This window comes from Grampus griseus (assembly GCF_964374135.1).
Source record: "Grampus griseus genome assembly, chromosome: 5".
In the NCBI taxonomy this organism is placed as follows: Eukaryota; Metazoa; Chordata; class Mammalia; order Artiodactyla; family Delphinidae; genus Grampus; species Grampus griseus.
Window position 1 is genome coordinate 56,862,682 of NC_138998.1, and position 18,819 is coordinate 56,881,500.

General features: G+C 41.5%; 1 protein-coding gene across 1 annotated transcript in view; it reads left to right on the plus strand.

Moving 5' to 3' along the window:
* Positions 1–18,819, plus strand: part of USP13 (ubiquitin specific peptidase 13) — a 128,435-nt gene that overhangs the window by 86,603 nt on the left and 23,013 nt on the right. Inside the window, exons 16-19 of the mRNA XM_082654287.1 lie at positions 864–890; positions 4,053–4,196; positions 5,998–6,152; positions 7,687–7,840. Of these exons, the coding sequence (XP_082510413.1) occupies positions 864–890; positions 4,053–4,196; positions 5,998–6,152; positions 7,687–7,840 (480 nt within the window). The remainder of the gene's footprint in view (positions 1–863; positions 891–4,052; positions 4,197–5,997; positions 6,153–7,686; positions 7,841–18,819) is intronic.

The window sequence follows — 18,819 nt, forward strand, 5'->3', positions numbered from 1 at the left end:
CTCTTACTCTCTGAACCTTAAAGTAGTCCTTTTTCAAAATACTTAACATTTAAAGGGAAAAGGACATGCAAAAAATGATTGCCTTTGTGAGTCCAAAAGCAGTGTGGAGAAATCTTGGTTTCATTACTAGCTCAGTTATTCTAGTGAAATCACTTTCATTCTGGCTTTGTTTGCCCACCTGTTTACTGTTCACCTTCGTAATGAGTTAATTAGGTACATTAGCTAATAGTGCCAGATGGCTGGGGGCCCTGCCACCACAGGATTTCCATCAGCTGAGCAGTGTATATTATTGGTGACCATGTTGGGGTAAGGTGAATCCAGGAGGAGCAAGCTAGGATTCAGCGTCGTCACCTGTGTTACAGTATTCTCTAAATGCTAAATTACAGAGGACGGAGAGCAGGGAAGGGGCCTGTAAGTGGGGCAGCCTGGGTTATGTGGGGTACAGGTGGTTCATTAAAGAGGTTCTAGAAAGAAGAGATCAGTCTTGAGTGTCAGAGAAATACAAGATGGTTTATTACCATTGCTCCTGCTTTCTCTCATGTTCAGTAACAGTCCTTGGTTTGTAATTATACAGAGTTCTTAGAAGTACAGGGAGAGAAATTATTTAGTTCAATAAGATGATAAGCAGAGCGTCTTGCTTATCTGCTCTAACTGCCTGAAACCTGGTATTCTCCCTCCTTCCTGGAATGACTTTATGTCGTGCAGGCTGGGGTGGTCTGACGGGGGGACGGAGGGGCTGACAACAGTGTGGGATCTCAAGGGGGGGCGGTGGTGAGCAAGTGCTCCGGAGTAACTCTTTTTCTTTCTCCAGAACACTTTGCCGTGGTTTGGTCTCACTTCCCTCCCTGTCCTTTAATTTCCAGATCGCCTGATGAACCAGTTGATAGACCGTATGTATCTTTTATGTTTTTTTCTCAGTGTCCTACTGTTGTTACCGGTCTAACTCATTTATCTGTGGGATTCAGTAAAGGGGCATTGTTCTGTACCTGTGTATGTGCAGCTTTTCCGGGTGGGCACAGTCCTTGGTCTGCAAGTTGAGGTAGCAGCAAATCTAAACCAGTGACATGGTGATTAGGTGGCCCTGTGGTTCGGGAGAGTGAACATTAGTGTGAGAGCGAAGCAGCCCTGAGCTGGAATCTCAGCTCTGCCATTTGTGACTGTGTGATCTAGAATCATTAACTTAACTTCTCTGAGCCTCAGTTTCCTCGTGTGTGAACGGGGGATAATGATGCCATTTCTTCCCTCTTTGGCCCCGAGTAGGCCTTCTTCTGCAGTGATGGCACAGTGGCCTGTCACTTTTTCCACTCCTGCTTCTGGACACATAATGAAGGTCTACCACTGACAGGACGTGGTAGTATTAATTAATACTCTTAAGGGTGTTAGTTCCATCTGATTGTTTGTCAATTTTGTAGTCGTTTAGTTCTTGTAATTACCTGTGAGAGTTGATACTCTTGATTTTCTAAAGAACATGAAAAAAATAAACTATTTATAGTGAATATTTAGATATTAATTAGCAGGAAGGAGGAGTGTGTAACACAAAATACTCTGAATCTTTTTGTCTACAAAGCCTTTCTGGAGACACTGTTGTTAATGTAGAAGTTCAAGTGTTTTACTTTGCAAACGCTTTACGTGTTCGATCACATGGCGTAGACCTCCCTATTTCCTTTCTGGGGCCAATTTTGATTTGCTGATTGCTGGGAAAGGCTGTTAGGGTCAGCGAGCGTCATGGGTGAACCATTGCCTCTGTAAATAATCTGATTGTAATGATAACAATATTTTTGAATGGTTACCATGAGTCATGTTGAGTTTATTACTCCATAAATTCTTTCAACTGTATTTAACTGTACTATTAATACAAAGCCCAGATTCTTGTTTGAATGTCACGGTAAGAAGGGCAGAGTAGGTGACCTTTTATAGAGGATAAAACTGAGACCTAGGAAAGTTCAGAGACCCAAGAGCTAGGACCAGAGCCAGGGCTAGGCATCAAGCATGCTTTTCATGTCACTCGACCTTTTCTGGAATGTGAGGAGTTTCGATGCCCCTGACCCTGCAGAGAGCCGGCCTCCAGGATCTTGCCCCAGGGGAGGTGATGGGTGGTTGGAACTGTGTCAGAGCCTGTGTGACAGTGAGCATTCAGCCATTTTCCATTTTCCCCCGATCTAAGCCTGCTGTCTTATCAGCAATAACCTATGTTCAGCAGGAGAAAACAGTATTATCTTGGGTTAATTTACATTTATATCCTACCTTTCTCAGATATTTAAAAGGAATAACTTTGATTATTTTCTTATTCTAAAGTGAAAAGATATGTAGAAATTATGGATTGGTGAAAACAGTCATCTCTGGTTTCATCTATAACCACTATTAACATTTGGCATCTGTCCTTCTAGTGTTCTTTGCCTGTGCCTGGCTCACTGTATTTTCCCCAAAATGCAATTATACATTTTCAATTTAATATACTATTATATACATGCATACATTTATTAAGCTGCATTACTTTAACTGCATTCTGGGGAACAGGGTCTTTTACAAGGTGTTGAAAAGTATTCTGTAGAAAGAGTTTCATAGTTTCTTTACCACAGGAGTCTTTTTTGTTGTTGTTACTAAAATTTTAAAATATTTTTAATATTTTATTTGACTGAAGTATAGTTGATTTACAATGTGTTAGTTTCAGGTGTATAGCACAGTGATTCAGTTATACATATATATATATATATATACACACACACATATATATATATTCTTTTTTTAGATTCTTTTATAGGCTACTGTAAAATATTGACTATAGTTCCCTGTGCTATACAGTAGGTCCTTGTTGGTTATCTGTTTTATATATAGTAGTGTGTATGTGTTAATCCCAACCTACTGCAGGAGTCTTTATTATAGGACTTTAGAATTTTCACTACATTAATGCACACTGTGAATTTCTAGAGAGAATTGAGAATGCAGGTTTAAAAAACTTATTTGACCATGGAAGTCCCTTGTTTTGTGGTTCAGTAATTACATCTCTCTTAGAACACTAGGATTCTCTAGAACACATTTGGGGATTCACTGCTGTCCTACATCATTGCTTTCTTAAAATTTTATCTTGATAGGATGTTTTGTATATCCTCTTGAGAGAGCACTTTGGTAAATACATTTTCAGTACAATTTTTGTAGAACAGATGTCTCTGTTCTTCAGTTCTTCTACTGATTGCTATCTTTGGCAGAGTTTTCAGTAGATTACAGACCTCAGGACATGGAAAATATAAGGGGTATGTTTTGTGTTCCTGTTCCCTCCCCACCTTTGGTATAATTTGAGAGCACTTTGTAGATGTGTATGTGTACACACACACGGACATACATACACACCCATGTACAAGTATACATATGCATACAAGCATGTATATGTGTGCATACACATACAGATCTATATTTATGTCTGTGTATCGATAAACACACACCTCTCTACCAATATCTATATATTATTGTGAAAAGAAAACAAAATCTGTGTCTAAACCGAAGTTAGGTTTGTAAAGCAATCTTTTTTAATATCTTAAATATATACAATTAACAAACACATTCTTCTGTCATAACATTGGGCTCTCCATTTCTCAGAGCTGATTACATTCTATGATTGCTAATATATCTAAAAGCCTGCTATAACCTTCTGTGAGATTTAAGGAATAGGCTTTTTGGCCTGTAGATAATGCTTTTCTCTTCAAATTTCAGCAGTCCATAGGAGAGGCTGCTGTAGTGGTCTTGAGAGTGATGTACGAGACTGAAATGGTTCTGGGAATACACTAGATCTCCCCATAGGAAATTAGAGAGTTGTTTTTCAGTGCTTGGATTGTTCAGGTAATTACCATGGTTCCTATTCGGGTCAAAGATTAAAACTCAACTCAAATAGCTTAATATTTGGATGGCTTAAAACAAAACACAGTTAAACCACCATGTACATATTAAACAAAATAGCCCGTTCTTTGGGTAGCATGTGGATAAGGGGCGAAGAGAAGCTAAGACGAGAAGAAATAGGGTTGACTTTTTTACACCAGAATATCCTGTGTGCTCTGTAGCATCAGACATCGATGAGTCATCGGTGATGCAGCTGGCCGAGATGGGTTTCCCTCTGGAAGCGTGTCGGAAGGCTGTGTATTTTACTGGAAATATGGGAGCCGAAGTGGCCTTCAACTGGATCATTGTTCACATGGAAGAGCCAGGTAGGTGGTCAGAAAATGGGATGGCTTTGGAATCTGATGTGATCCTCAGTGATGTTAACCCTTGGTCCTACTGCGTCCTCTGGATGTGTCCCAGAAAATGACCTTTCAGCTCATAATCTGCTACATGAGGCTGGGGGATGGTTATTTTGCCCATGTAGCAAAGTCACAATCTTTGTCTTTCCTCCTTTTTTAAATAATAGCTTTGTTGAGATTAATTCACCCTTTTAAATTGTATAATTCAGTAGCAAAAAGACCATTGGAAAGATATGGGATAAACTTCTAGCTATGAGGAGGACTTGAGATAGAAAAATGTGCGTGAAGAAATAGGGGCTGTTTAGTTAGCTTTTACTTTTATCCACTTTATTAAGCTATAATTCACATACCATATAATTTCCTTATTGAAAGTGTACATTTCAGTGTTTTTTTTTAGTAGATTCACAGAGTTGTGCCACCATCACCAGTTAATTTCCAAAAAGAAATTCTGTACACGATAGCAGTCCCTTTCGCGTTTCCCCTGCTCTCTCCAGCCCCCGACAATCACTAGCCTACTTTCCGGCTCTGTGGATTTGCCTGTTACGGATGTTTCATATAAATGTAATCATACAATATGAGATCTTTTGTTTTTGGCTTCTATCACTTAGCATAATGCTTTCAAGGTTCATCTGTGTTGTGGCATGTATTGGTACTTCATTCCTTTTTACGGCTGAATAATAGTCTGTTGTATGGATGTACTATATTTTATTTTTCCTTTCATCTGTTGGTAGACATTTGGGTTGTTTCCACTCTTTGGCTATTATGAGTAATGCTGCTATAAACATTTTGTGTACAAATTTTTATGTGGACATGTTTTCATTTGTTTTGAGTGGAATTGCTGTGTCATATAGTAACTCCACATTTGACTTTCTTAGAAACCACCAAATTGTTTTCAGCAGTGGCTGTACAACATTCCCATCAGCAATGTATGAGGGTTCCAGTTTCTCCACATCCTCACCAACCCTCGTTGTTATTGTTTTTATTATACCCAATCCATTGGATGAGAAGTGGTATCTCATTGTCGTTTTGATTTGCATTTCCCTAATGGCTAATGATGAACGTCTTTTCATATGCTTATTGGCCATTTATGTATCTTTGAAGAAATGTCTCTTCAAATCCTTTGCCTATTTTTAATGAGGTTATTTGTATTGTTGAATTCTAAGAGCTCTGGATACAGGTACCTTGTCAGATACATGATTTTCTCCCATTGTGTGGGTTGTCTTTTCACTTTCTTGATGGTGTCCTTTAAGCACAAAAGTTTTTAATTTTGATGAAGTCCAATTTGTTTGTTTGTTTCTTTTGTCACTTGTGCTTTTGGTGTACCTGAGAAACCATTGCCTAACCCAAGGTCACAGAGATTTTCTCATATGCTTTCTTCTAAGAATTCTGTAGTTTTAGCTCTGACATTTAGGTCAATGATCCATTTGGAGTTAATTTTTACATATGGTATTATGTAGGGGTCCAACTTTATTTTTTTGCACGTGGATATGTAGTTGTCCCAGTACTATTTGTTGAAAAGACTGTCCTTTCCCCTTTGAATGGTCTCGGTAGCCTTGTTGAAAATCAGTTGACCATAGGTATGTGGGTTTATATCTGAATTCTCAATTCTATTTGATTGGTCTGTTGATCTATATGTTTACCCTTACACCAGTACCAGACTGTTTTGATTATTTTAACTTTAGGTATTTTTTCTTCTTAGCTCTAAAATGTTGTTTATTTCAAGACCCCCCAAAAAAGAAAAGGGCCTGAGTGTGATTCTTTTCCCCAGATTTTGCCGAGCCGCTGACCATGCCGGGTTACGGAGGAGCAGCTTCTGCTGCAGCCTCTGCTGGACTGGATAACCAACCTCCGGAGGAAACTGTAGCTCTCATTACCTCCATGGGATTCCATCGAAATCTGGCTCTTCAGGCGCTACGAGCAACGGTAAGCCTGGGAGACTGTATGTGAACACCTTCTTCTTGTTGGAGGTAGTTTGTGTTTTGTCAGTAGAGACTGAAACTTTCCAATGTCCTTTGATCGTTTTGAATCATGTCTGTCTCATGCCATACCCCACCACGCCCCACAGAGATTTATTTGTGTGTAGTATATATAAAGCTAAAATAAATGATTGAGGGAATCATACAGAGATTTTAAGAATAAGGAGATATTTTAAAAAGGAGGGAGATAATACACTGGGGGCAAGTTGACCCAGCTGAAAGAAACTCTGTATCATCTTAATATTTATAAGCATGAGGTCAGAGACTTGACTTGGAGCTTGCTTGTGGCCTTAGAGCAAAGAGGGATGCTTGAGATTCTGTGTTCAATAAGGCAGTTCTTTTGGAGAAATGGTGCTTTTTTGATACCAAGACCTTGGAGCAGTGTCTCTCAAAAGTCCTCATAGAGAAGTCTCCTTGGAATTCTCTGCTTTTGTTTCTCTCTACAGAGAGAGAGGGTTTTTCAGGTATTTGTGAAGTCCTGATACTATCAGGAAAGAAGGGACCAGGAAACGGGAGGGTAGACGGAACCGTTCCTTTTGCAGTGCAGATATCTGTTTAGTATTGAGGGAGGAAAGTACTTTTTTTTTTTCACACCATAATCCATTTTTGAGTGGATATCTGCTCCTAATTCCTTCTTGCTTATCCTGACTGGTTGCCTGCTGAGGTCCCTTGCTGAGGTCACAGCGGCTCTCTCCTGGCTCTGGGCAGTGTGGCTGGAAAAATCTGTTTCCCTTTAAAATGCTTGAAATGTCTCAACCAGAGTTTGTTTATGCGGGGTACTTGCTTATGCCCCAATTATTTTACTTGCTTGACTCTTTAATTGGAGAGTCTAACTACATCTAAACAAATTCTTTAACTCACCAAGTGATACCACAAAGGGAGAAGACAGAAATGTTTTTATGATCCATTGATTTACATGGAGTTCAGTTTAAAACAATGTAACTTAACTAACCAGTGTTGTCATCATTAATCAAGGCATCAGTCTTGTCTCTACTGCAGTTCAACCACTTTGCCAACATTTAGGAGAGGAGCTCTGACACAGTACTCATGTTGGCCTCCCTCTACCCTCCATGGTTATCTGTACAAAATACAGTTGGTAGAGAAGATAGCGTGTGCGATTAGTGTGGCTTTGGAAAAGGCTGCACTGAAACAGATGCCTTTCTCTTTGGCATTTTGCCTCCCATCATTATCAGCATCAGCCCACAGAAATGCCGAGCTAAGACTGATATGGGCTTTGCAGTGCCGACCTGCTGCTGTGAGCTGTTTTCCAGCGAATCCAGTTACAGACTTCGGTTGGGAGACTTGCAGAATGTCCACGGAAAGTGTGTTTCACATGCAGGGTCAGAGCTTCTTACTCAGAGGCACTTAGGACTAACGAATTCAAGCCTCTTGTCCTATCTGCTTGACATCCTGCTTCAAATGGTCAGGATATAATGAGGCCCCGGGACTGCTTACATTGTAAAAATGTTTTGTTTTATTAGAATAGTAACCTGGAAAGAGCACTGGATTGGATCTTTAGCCACCCTGAGTTTGAGGAGGACAGTGACTTTGTGATCGAGATGGAGAATAACGCCAACGCGAACATTATTTCTGAAGCCAAGCCTGAAGGACCTAGAGTCAAGGATGGATCTGGAAGTAAGTTCTTGACTTAGGGATTGTCTGAGCAGTCGTGATTGTACATTCGGTTCGTGCCCTTCCCTCCCACTCCCGAATATTAAAACCTTTGCCATCATTTAAAAGTTAGCACAGATCCCAGCTTCTCATAAGTGGTGCACTTGGCCACTTTGCATAGGCCAGGGTGATCTGAGGAAGTCTTGGGTGGACTCAGTCATGTCACCTGGTAGTGTGTGTGCCTCAGTTTAGTGCCAGCTCTGACTCTATCATCTGAGGTGAAATTTCATCGTGGACCATGAACGTTTTTGTCCAAAAGAGAGCATTTATTTTCGTGGTGGTATTTTTGAAGAGTTGAAAAACAGTCTTATAACCTTGACCCTGTCGTTGCTCATGATCATTTTCTGAAGGGCTGTCAGGATGGCAGGAAGAGGTGCCGTAGGCCCATGGGGAGCCTTCCATCAGCGAACACATATGTCACTCTGTGCCAACTAGGGCTCTAAGCACTTTACCTAAGCACTCATTTAATCCTCACCACACCCATTTTACAGGTGAGAAAACAGAGGCATAGAAAGATGAGGTAACCTTGCCCAAGGTCACATAGCTCTTCAGAGGTGGAGCCAAGATTCAAAGTCAGAATCCATGTTCTTCAGCCCCGTGATACCCTTCTTCTCGGGCTGTGCTTGCCTACAGGGTCGGAGCCCGGCGGCCGTCACCTCCTGCGGTCAGGTCCCAGCCTGCTTGGCTCTCGGTGTTATCTCCTCTGCAGCCCCAGACCTACAGCTCACGTGCCTGCTATGGTACCACACCACCAGCCTGCTCATCCGTCCTCAACCGTCTTCTCCCTACTTCCAGGCCTTCGTTCAGGCTAATCCTTAGCTGCAAACTGCCCCTTTTTTCCCATCACAGCACACTAAAATCCTCATCGTTATTCAGAACTTGGCCATAGATTCCATTTCTCTGGACCACTTTCCCAGGTTCTTGTCATAATTGGTCCCTCTTTACCTCACATGCTGGTAGTAATTATACCAATATTAACAATCCTTCCACTTGTGTCACGTTTCATCTTCACAGTAACCCTGTGAGGTAGGTACCGTTATTATCTCCATGCCACAGATGGAGAAACTGAGGCAGAGAAGGCAAAGTAACTTGACAAGGTCACTGTGCTGGTGAGAAGTAGAACCGGAATTCCAACCCAAGCAGCCTACCTGCAGAGCCCGTGCCTGCAGCCACTGTAACATAGTGTTTGTTCTGTTATTAGAGGTATCAGATTCATCTTGAGATAAAATTAGTTGGGTAAATACCTGTGTCTCCCAGCTGACTGGGAGCTCATGGAGGACAGAGGCTATTTTACTTTTATAAAGCTTGTGGTGTCCAGTGCCTAGAAAGTATCAAGTAAATAATAATTGGATTTAATTAAATTTACCATAACAGCATTTGCTCCTATGATCGTATGGCTGTAGCTCTACTCATTAATGGTCTTACCAGACCTAACACATATGTATTGATATAGCGCTAGAGACAGAGAGGGGGAGGGAAACTTTCTTCTTCTTTTATAGAAACTAGGAATTTCTTCACTGAAGTTGTTTTAATCCAACTAGACTGGAAAAGGATGAGCTGTAGTTCTCCCGACTTCCACATTCATCTAAAGGGTCTTGTATTACTTTTTGGAAATCATTGGCTTGCTTGAAACATTAAAAGCTGTTATGGACAAGCATTATTCAATAATTCACAAGCAGGACTTATTATGTGTTACATGTCCATCGGTTCACTCCTTCCTTGATTTTCAGTAATGGACTCTTCTTTAGGGAAGGTGAGTTCTTGCAGAAAGAATAAACCACAAGATGGGGCCGCTGTAGAGCTGCCAAGGTATTTGGCTGCAGAGGGAAGGAGAGTCTGATCGTTAGGGTTTCCTGTCTTCTGATGGAGCTTGGAGGGACCAACCATTCTCTCAGAGATGGTCATTAATTATACAGAACAGCCACATCCTCTCCTCGGGCTTACTGAACTCAGAGTGACCTGCACGTATTCCTGGTTTTTGAGTTGCATCCTTGAGTAGGATGTCATGATGATGTTTTTGAGCACCCTTGAATTTAAAGGCACTCTGGGCCAAACTCTATGGCTTTACTCCTCATTGCTCCCAAATTTTGGCATTTATGGGTGAGGGTGGGGAAGGAGACAGTGATGCACTATGAGAAATCACATATGGGATATGCAGAATCTAAGGGCAGCAGGAGGTGAAAAATTTAATTATGAAAAAAGCATAAACCACCCTAACTCACCAAATGCATTCTGCACTGGATTTTATAGAAGAACAGACGTTTTTAAAGTAACTTTTCCATCAGTGTGTCTGGCCCATGGGAGGTGATCAGCAAGTGAATGATTGAATGAAGAATTAAATGAATGCCAGGTGGTAGTGGTCACAGGGATAGTTTTTTTAATTACCTCTACTAAGTACCATTTGGAGGAATTAGCAGTGTACTGTTGCATTCTATTCTATTCCCTTTTCACAGGAAAGGGAAAAGATGATTTCTTGTACTTTGCTGCATTAGCACCTGAACTCATATGTCACTTTTTTTCCTTTTACAAAAAGTAACATTTATGTTGTTTCTTTTTCTTATAATTAAAAGGATGTATAATAATTTTAGCAACTGGAGAAAATACAGATATAGGAAAAGAGGAAAACAAAAATTACAATCCTGCTACCCGGTCATAACCCAGTCACTGTTAAATGTTTTGTGTATATTCTTTAGACCTTTCTTTGCAAATATATAAAAATGAATATAAAAATGTATATAAGAATATAGCATTCTATTCTATACATGCTATTTAAAAAAATTTGAAGTATAGTTGATTTACAATATTATATTAGTTTCAGGTGTACAACATAGTGATTCAATATTTTTATAGCTGACACTCCACTTATAGTTATTACAAAATAATGACTATATTTCCCTATTCTGTACAAGATATCCTTGTGGCGTACCTGCTTTACACTATACGTGCTATTTTATAGTCTGCTCTTTCGTAACTGTGGGTGTACTTTATGTAAATCTAGGCCATTGAACATATATTAATATTCCATTGTACCATAATATATATACCTAATCTTAGGCTAGTTGTTGCTTAAATAAAAGACGATTTCAGAAAGAGTTTTAAATAATGGGGTTATTTGCACATTTGGAAGGTGATAGCAGTGATTTTTAAATAACACATTTCTTAAAGGATGAATGCAGTTCACAGAAGTACAACAAATGCCTCTTTCAATCTCTATCCAGGCAACAAACATTTGTTCAGCTTTTCAGTTTCTTTCATTCCTTCCCTCCTCCACTCCCTCCCTTCCTTTTTTCTCTATTAAAAGTAATGCTGTAATGAACATTCTTGAGCTCTCCCTTATTATTTCTTTAGGGTAAGTTTCTGGAAGTGAAGTTTTGGGGTCAAAACTGCGTATTTTTGAGATGTGAATATAGATGATCCCATCACCAACCTCCCCACCCCCTGCCCCGCCCAAAACACAGCCCTGCGCTCCTGGTTCCCTGTCCTTCCCAAAAGTGCTGTTGGCCGAGCACTCTTCATGTGTTTTATATCTTTATTGCCTAGTTGTTTTTCTTGTGTTAACTGCGTCCTCATTTCCTTTGCCCATTTTCCCATTTTTATTGAGGTTTTTAGATTTTTTTTTATTGATTTGTATGAGAGTTTCAAATACTGTAAATTAGTTTGGGAATACCTCGTAGCTTTACAATATTGAGTTTTTCTGGCCAGAAACATGTTACCCTTTTCCTTTGCTTTGTATCCCCCTTCTCCCACTCCTGCAGAGCTATACGGTTTTCTCTATAAACATCTGCCTTTTTGGTTTAGTTCTCAGAATTACATTTTCTGTGTTACTTATGAATAACATTTTTCCCCATTATATTTTCTCAATTGTTCCTGCTGAATTTTGGAAAGTGCCTGGTCTTGTAATTGGCCATTCTCCAGGGATTTGATTAGAATTACATTAAATTACATTAAATTCATAGGTTCCACTCCGGGGGGTGCGTATTCTGTGTAGGTGAGTTGTTTGCATTCCCCAAACATTGTTTTTTACCTTTATTTTGGTTGGTGAATTGGCTTGGACATTTGACTTGGGGGTAATGAGGACAATTTAAAGGTTTAGGTGATTTCTATTTAGGAGCAAAATGGAGAGCCAAAACAGACAAACCAAGTAAAACCAACAACAGGGTTTTCAGGGTTCTTTTGTAAGTAGCAGGATTGCTGAGCCAAACTTGTCTAAGCAAAAAAGGGTGTCTTGTAATATAAAAGCTGGAAAGTCCCAGGAAGACTTGACTCTGGGCATGCCCTTGACTGCAGGACTCAAGCCCTTTTATATGAGTATATCTCTTGCCTCTGGGGTTGGTTCCAGTCTCAGGCTCTCCGTCATGGCCACAAGATGGCTGCCAGTGCCTCCTACTATTGTATCTTTCCAGCAGAAAGAGTCATGTCCCAGAGTTCTCAGCAGATGTTCTGGGAATGTGAGAGTCTGTCGTGTACCCTCCCCTGTTGTCATGTCTGAGCCGAGAAGGGAAGGGTTGGTCTCTTCAAAGCACTGGTTTGAGTGTGGGCCTAGACCATCAGAATCAGGGTCACCTGAGAACTTGCTGGAGATGCAGATTCTTGGACCTCACCCAGGCCTACTGAATTAGGCCCTCCAGGGGCGGGCTTAGCGAGGTGTGGTTTAACAGACCCTCCAGGTGGTTCTAATTCAACTTAAATTTGAGAACCACCATTTTAAACCGCAAGATTAGTTTACTCTTACTTTAAGATGGAGGATCGTGGCCGCTACTTTAAGATGGAGGATCGTGGCCGCTACTTTAAGATGGAGGATCGTGGCCGCTGGGAGATCACTCCAGCAGGTTAACGCTGAAAATAATGACAAGGTAGGTGTTTGAATTGGAAAAACAGTGACTGGGATTAAAGAAGCACTTGTATCAAATTCTTCCTTTAGGGAATATGTAATTAAAAATTACTATTGCCATCTTTTTGAATGAGGAAGTAATGTCATTGCATGAAACTCTTCCATTTAAATGTTATGTACTTTGATTAAAAGGATTTGTGCCATTAACACTTGGTGAAAGAGTAGCTGTCCTTTATCGAATGTCTACTAAGTGCCAGGCATTTCCTCCACCGCTTTTCCCTGGCTCCTTACAGCAAGGTATTCGGATGAGAAAGTGGGAGCTGACGAGGTTACGGACTTGCTTATGGTAGGACCACCTTGTAATTCAGGTCTGCCTGATTTTGAGGACTGCATTTTCTCCTTTGCCCCCTACTGAGTCATCCTATTTCAAGTTTTCTAAATTGGAATGGAGGCAGAGCCTTCTGTTTTTCAGAAGGCTCTGTTTATTGTCATGTCCTACCTGTTTTAAGAGCTGCACTTAACTTTCTGTTGAGTTTTTAAAATTTTTAAGAAGTGGGAAATCAAGTCATCAGTCTGACCTATCTGGGCTTCTGCCATTTGCAAAATCATTTCTGTTTCTGTGTTGCACTTAATGAGCGTTTAATTTTTTTTTTTTTAAAAGAACTCACTGATTGCCAACGTAATTAAAATGTGATTAGTCTGTGATTACTCAGAACCTGCTCTGGCCCCTTCAGTCATATTGCTGTCATGGTGCAGACGTCTCCTTGCTGCAGTTGAGGATTTTCCAGCAAGGGGAGCAGAGAGACATTTCATTTACATAGTGGTGGGGCTCCCTGAGGAATGCATTCAGAATAGGATCTGGAGAGCAGAGGCACAGGGCCCAGGGAAGCCAAGCCCCAGTGGTCTGTTCGAAAGCAGTACACACTTACTTAATACATCTGGGCTCTCATTCTTTTTTAAAAAAATTTATTTATTTATGGCTGTGTTGGGTCTTCATTGCTGCCTGCGGGCTTTCTCTAGTGGTGAGCGGGGGCTACTCTTCCTTGTGGTGCATGGGCTTCTCATTGCGGTGGCTTCTCTTGCTGCGGAGCACAGGCTCCAGGCATGTGGGCTTCAGTAGTTGTGGCACGTAGGCTTCAGTTGTGGCTTGCGGGCTTCAGTTGTGGCTTGCGGGTTCTAGACCACAGGCTCAGTAGTCGTGGCGCACGGGCTTAGTTGCTCCGCGGCATGTGGGGTCTTCCTGGACCAGGGCTCGAACCCGTGTCCCCTGCGTTGGCAGGTGGATTCTTAACCACTGCGCCACCCTGGAAGTCCTAGGGCTCTCATTCTGATCCCCCATGTCAGCACCTGTGCTTTTCAGTGGTGCTCTTAGAAGTTAAGAGGAAGCCACTCTGGAGTAAACTAATTTACACTGAAGTATAGATGACTGAGAACTATTAAGCTTAGGGAGAAGTGTTTGATATCTGTTGTTCTAGGCAGTACACAAATGAGAAGTCCAGGTGGATTGGTAATTTCGAGCTGGCTGGGCGGGGCGGGGGGTGGGGTGGGGGTGGGGGAGGCAATTTGTAGAACCTTTAAGATTCTGTCCATGTTATCAGCTGCCTTAAGCTGTTACTGATTTACCTGTATCGTCCTTGTTCTCTTTTTGGGAATTGAATAGTCTTCTAAAAGTTCCAAATCCACCCCCAATCCCCACCACACACACGGGTCTTTTCTCAGAGCAGGAATGAGGGAAATCAAGCTGTTGGGGGTGGAGACTATTTGATATAGGGTGTTTGTGAGTCAAATGCTGGTCAATTGGGGATGACGTTTTCCCTTCTGTTGTTAGGGGTGGGTTATGAAACACATTATTCAAGTTAGGAAGATTCAATTGGAAAACTCAGTTTTGGTGTCTCACCAGAAGGCTGCAGAGCCCTGGGGTCTTGGTGGTGGTTTTGAGGAGTCTTTTGGTGTTTCTGTATTCTGAGCACTCTGTAGATTGACTAAATAATGTGTCATGGCCTTACGATAACCACTGCTTTTCAAGTGGATGTAGATGCTATAATGGTTTATAAAATATAAATTAATTAAACTGCACTCCTGAATCTAGAGTTTGCTTTCGGTCATGATGTGTGGTTGAACTATAGTTTTCAAAAAGGTAAATGATGACTGTCACGTACATAAAAACTGAACACATACTACAGATTTTCTTTGACTCATTAATTAGGGAACCAGTTAGTTGTTATTACTGGTTCAAAAGCATCTGAAAAGCTATTTAAAAGATATCTAAAGATAATTTGATGGCTGAGTTAGATATAAAACTAGTGTCTATCAGGATCATAACTCCTTGAAGTTACAGGTGTTGACAGAAGAAAGATGCACAGCCTGAAAGTTTCAAGTGAAGTTTTCTGCGGGGACCTTACTGAGGACTGTAGCTCTGAAGAACTGCTCTGAAGAGGTAGAGAAGGAGCCAGGATATATAGGAGTTTTTTGCTGGAAGAAAAACATGCAGTCGAGCATTAAAAGATTACTTTAATCACAAAGAAAAGACATCTCAAGTTAATGATTTTAGTACTTTCCTATGTAGGGGAAGATGCAAGAGTCTGGGCTCATTGAAATTATTCCTTAGATATGCATCTTAACTGTCTATCTAAGGCTATTATCCAGAGCACAGAAAGCTTGCTGTTCTTCTCCATCCTGATTTCCCCTCAGGGTGCACCGTGGTGGCGTAGCTGCAGGGGCTGATGCAGGCTTGATCTGTGTAGAGCTGGAATGGCAGACAGCGTTCCCTTCCACAGCACCCTCTCTCGGTCATAAATTCGACCAAGGTTTGGAGGGCATTTGGTGACCAATTTGTCCCACGGTATTAGGAAATCTCATGCGTAGGTCAGACGAGGATTTCGTTGATAGGCCATTCAACATGCTATTTTTGGATCAGGCCCTGTTGATAACCTAAAATTCTCTGGATCATCTGTCTTACTAGTTTATTACGATCCAGGAAATGTTTTCCCTTATCGCTTCTTTCCATATCTAGAGTTGTACTAGTACAGTTATTCTATATAGAGTTATATATGTGATCAGCTGCCTCAAGATGTTTAGCCACCATTAATTTTGTCAGAGGCCTGTTTACACGTCAGGTAATGCAAGAGACAACAATCTTTTTTTTTTTAATAAAAAATTTTTTTTATTTTTGGCTGCATTGGGTTTTTGTTGCTGCACGCGGGCTTTTCTCTAGCTGCAGCGAGCGGGGGCTACTCTTCGTTGTGGTTAGTGGGCTTCTCATTGGGTGGCTTCTCTTGTTGCAGAGCATGGGCTCTAGGTGCACGGGCTTCAGTAGTTGTGGCACTCGGGCTCAGTAGTGTGGCACTCGGGCTCAGTAGTTGTTGGCTCGCGGGCTCTAGAGCGCAGGCTCAGTAGTTGTGGCGCACAGGCTTAGTTGCACCGCGGCATGTGGGATCTTCCCGGACCAGGGCTCGAACCCTTGTCCCCTGCACTGGCAGGCGGATTCTCAACCACTCTGCCACCAGGGAAGTCCCAAGACAACAATCTTGTGAAATATAATGTCCGTAATATAGCTAGTAACATTAATAAGGTCATAGTACAGCAGAGAGATACAAAAAACATAAACAGTTTGAAACAACAAAGAGAGAACAAATTAAAACAATGATTAGTATAACTAGTTGTAATCTGGATTGCAGTAAGCCATCAAGTCCAGAGGGGAGCCAGTTGGAGAAGCCAAATCCTGGGGGGATCAGGTAGAGAGAAAAAGGTAATGTTTCATCTTTGTTTACAAAGGTAAACTTTATCAACATGTTGTATATCATAGTTAGCATAAGAGGAAAGTTTTTCTGGAAAAGAAAGATTAAAAGCCACTAATATTTCAGACAAAAAGGCATAAAATTATAAATTATATTTATCATTCAGTTCCATGTGATTAATTCCTGTTGATCTAGATGAAGCCATCAGGTTTTCTATTAGTTTCGTAATTTCTTACCCAGTTTGGTAGTATGATCTAAAAGTCATCAGAAACTTATATTTGTCAAAAAGTCCTTTTTATGGATCTTCTTGAAGATCTTCATTTTGTAAAAGCATCAGAGTAAAACAGTTATAACAGGGAAGAGCCAAACCTGACTACATGTTGGATCTGTTTCTTTTACCTTAACCTTTGCTTTCCGCTGCTTTTGTTCACTAAAAGGATACTGTCTGTACATAATGGCCTGCCTCAGGGAACCCTGCCCCCTGCCTGAATGTTAAACCAAAGTGCCTTTGTTCAGGCAAACATCCGGACCCTCTCCACCTGTGGATGGCTACAAGAAAGAAGAAATGAACACATCCCCTCCCCGAGGCTGGCCATTCCAGGTGATATTTGCAAAACTTACGGCCTTTTTACTTTACTTCCTCATCTCTTCCCCCTCTCTGTGCATCCAAACCCCGATAAGATGGTTATTTTGAGATTTCGGTCAAAATATTTAGTCAAAATATTTAAAATATTGAGACTTCAGCCATCTTCTCGGTCTGCCAGCTTTCCGAATAAAGTCGTATTCCTTGCCTCAGCACCTTGTCTCCAATTTATTGGCCTGTTGTGCAGCGGGCAGAGCGAGCTTGGACTTGGTAACAAGTTTGGCTTGGCCAGCCGGGCCCGGTCAGGAACACTGGGACAAGGCCCTGGCTGCTGCCAGGACCATTTGTCCTGAGGGTCTTCCCTTCAAAATTCCCTGAAGCGGCACCAGCTACCCCAGCGCTTGGCAGTTGAAGCAAGGAACCGACCAACTTCCGCAAGTCCACAGACTCGATTTTGTAGAGATTGGTAAGTCTACCCAGTTTGGTAACTGGTTCGTTGGTTGTGGTCTTGATCTTGTTTTGGTTTTGTGTATCCTTTTGTGTCGCGAGTTGGGGAACTCGAGTCTGTAGGGTAAGTCGCTCCGGTGTGCACACCCGGAACATATTCCCCTCTCAGTTTGGGCTTTTCCTTTACGGGATAAGCCAGTTTGTTTGATTGGGGTACCCTGTTGGAGGGGGGACTTGTTGTCAGACTCTACCTGATTTGGGACCGGTTCGGTAGGGAACTAGTTCGTTGGTTTTGTAGGGTAAGTCTACCTGATTTGGGAACTAATTTGTTGGTTTTGTAGGGTATGTCTATCTGATTCGGGAACCGTTGGTTTTGGTCTTGGTTTTGCGTGCATCGATGCTAGAATTTGTTTGGGCCTTTTGTGTTGGAATTTGTTTGCGTCTTTAGTGTTTTGGTGTTATCAAACTTACAAAAAATAGGAAATACTCCATCCATCCCGAAGGAGAGCCCTTTGGAGCGTATATTAGATAAATGGGCTAAACATAGCCGGGAGCCTCTGACTAAGAAAGACATGATGTACCATTGTAATAGGATGTGGACCCAATATGTAAGATCAGAAGAGCGATGGCCCCTGAATGGCTCACTCAATTATTACAGGATCTCGCAGTTAGAAGTGTTTTGCAAAAGAGCATGCTGTACCGGCAGTTGTTCCAACTGCCCACCCCGCATGCCACCATGATATTCACTGCCTCCTGTTTCCCCTACCCGTGGGTATCTAATAGAAGTTTCTTTGTTAACCCTTGGAGCACAGGAGCCTGATTTAATATCACCAGCTAAGACTCCACAGGGCACCCAATTCGGACTGGGAGCCGCTTCCGCAGCAGGGCAGTTTCCCTTGCGCTGACATCCTGTAAGAGGCCAGAGGGACTCCCTTGGACTTGAGGCGTCAGATTCTAATTTCCCCACAGGAGCCGCAGGTAACTTTGACAGTGGGGAACAAGTTGATTGACTACCTTCCCTATTTATCTTAAGAGGATTGTAAATATTAAATAAAGGGGAAACAAAGTCATCCTAGGAAAAATTTGCCTGTGTCTTTGAGATGCAAATGTCCTGTCTGATCTTCTCAGGAACCCTCATTTCTGCCATCTTTTTAAAATGCAAACTTTGAAAAGAGGGTAAAGTAATTTAGAAATTGACTTGTCAAGGCTAAATAAAAAACCTAAGTGTATTTTCTATAAAAATTCAGCCATCTAGACAAGTTAGCTTGATTTGTTCCATCTGCCAGAAACCCAATTTTAATCCAACCTCTTTTTGTAAACTGATGGGTTTTACATTGTTGTACCT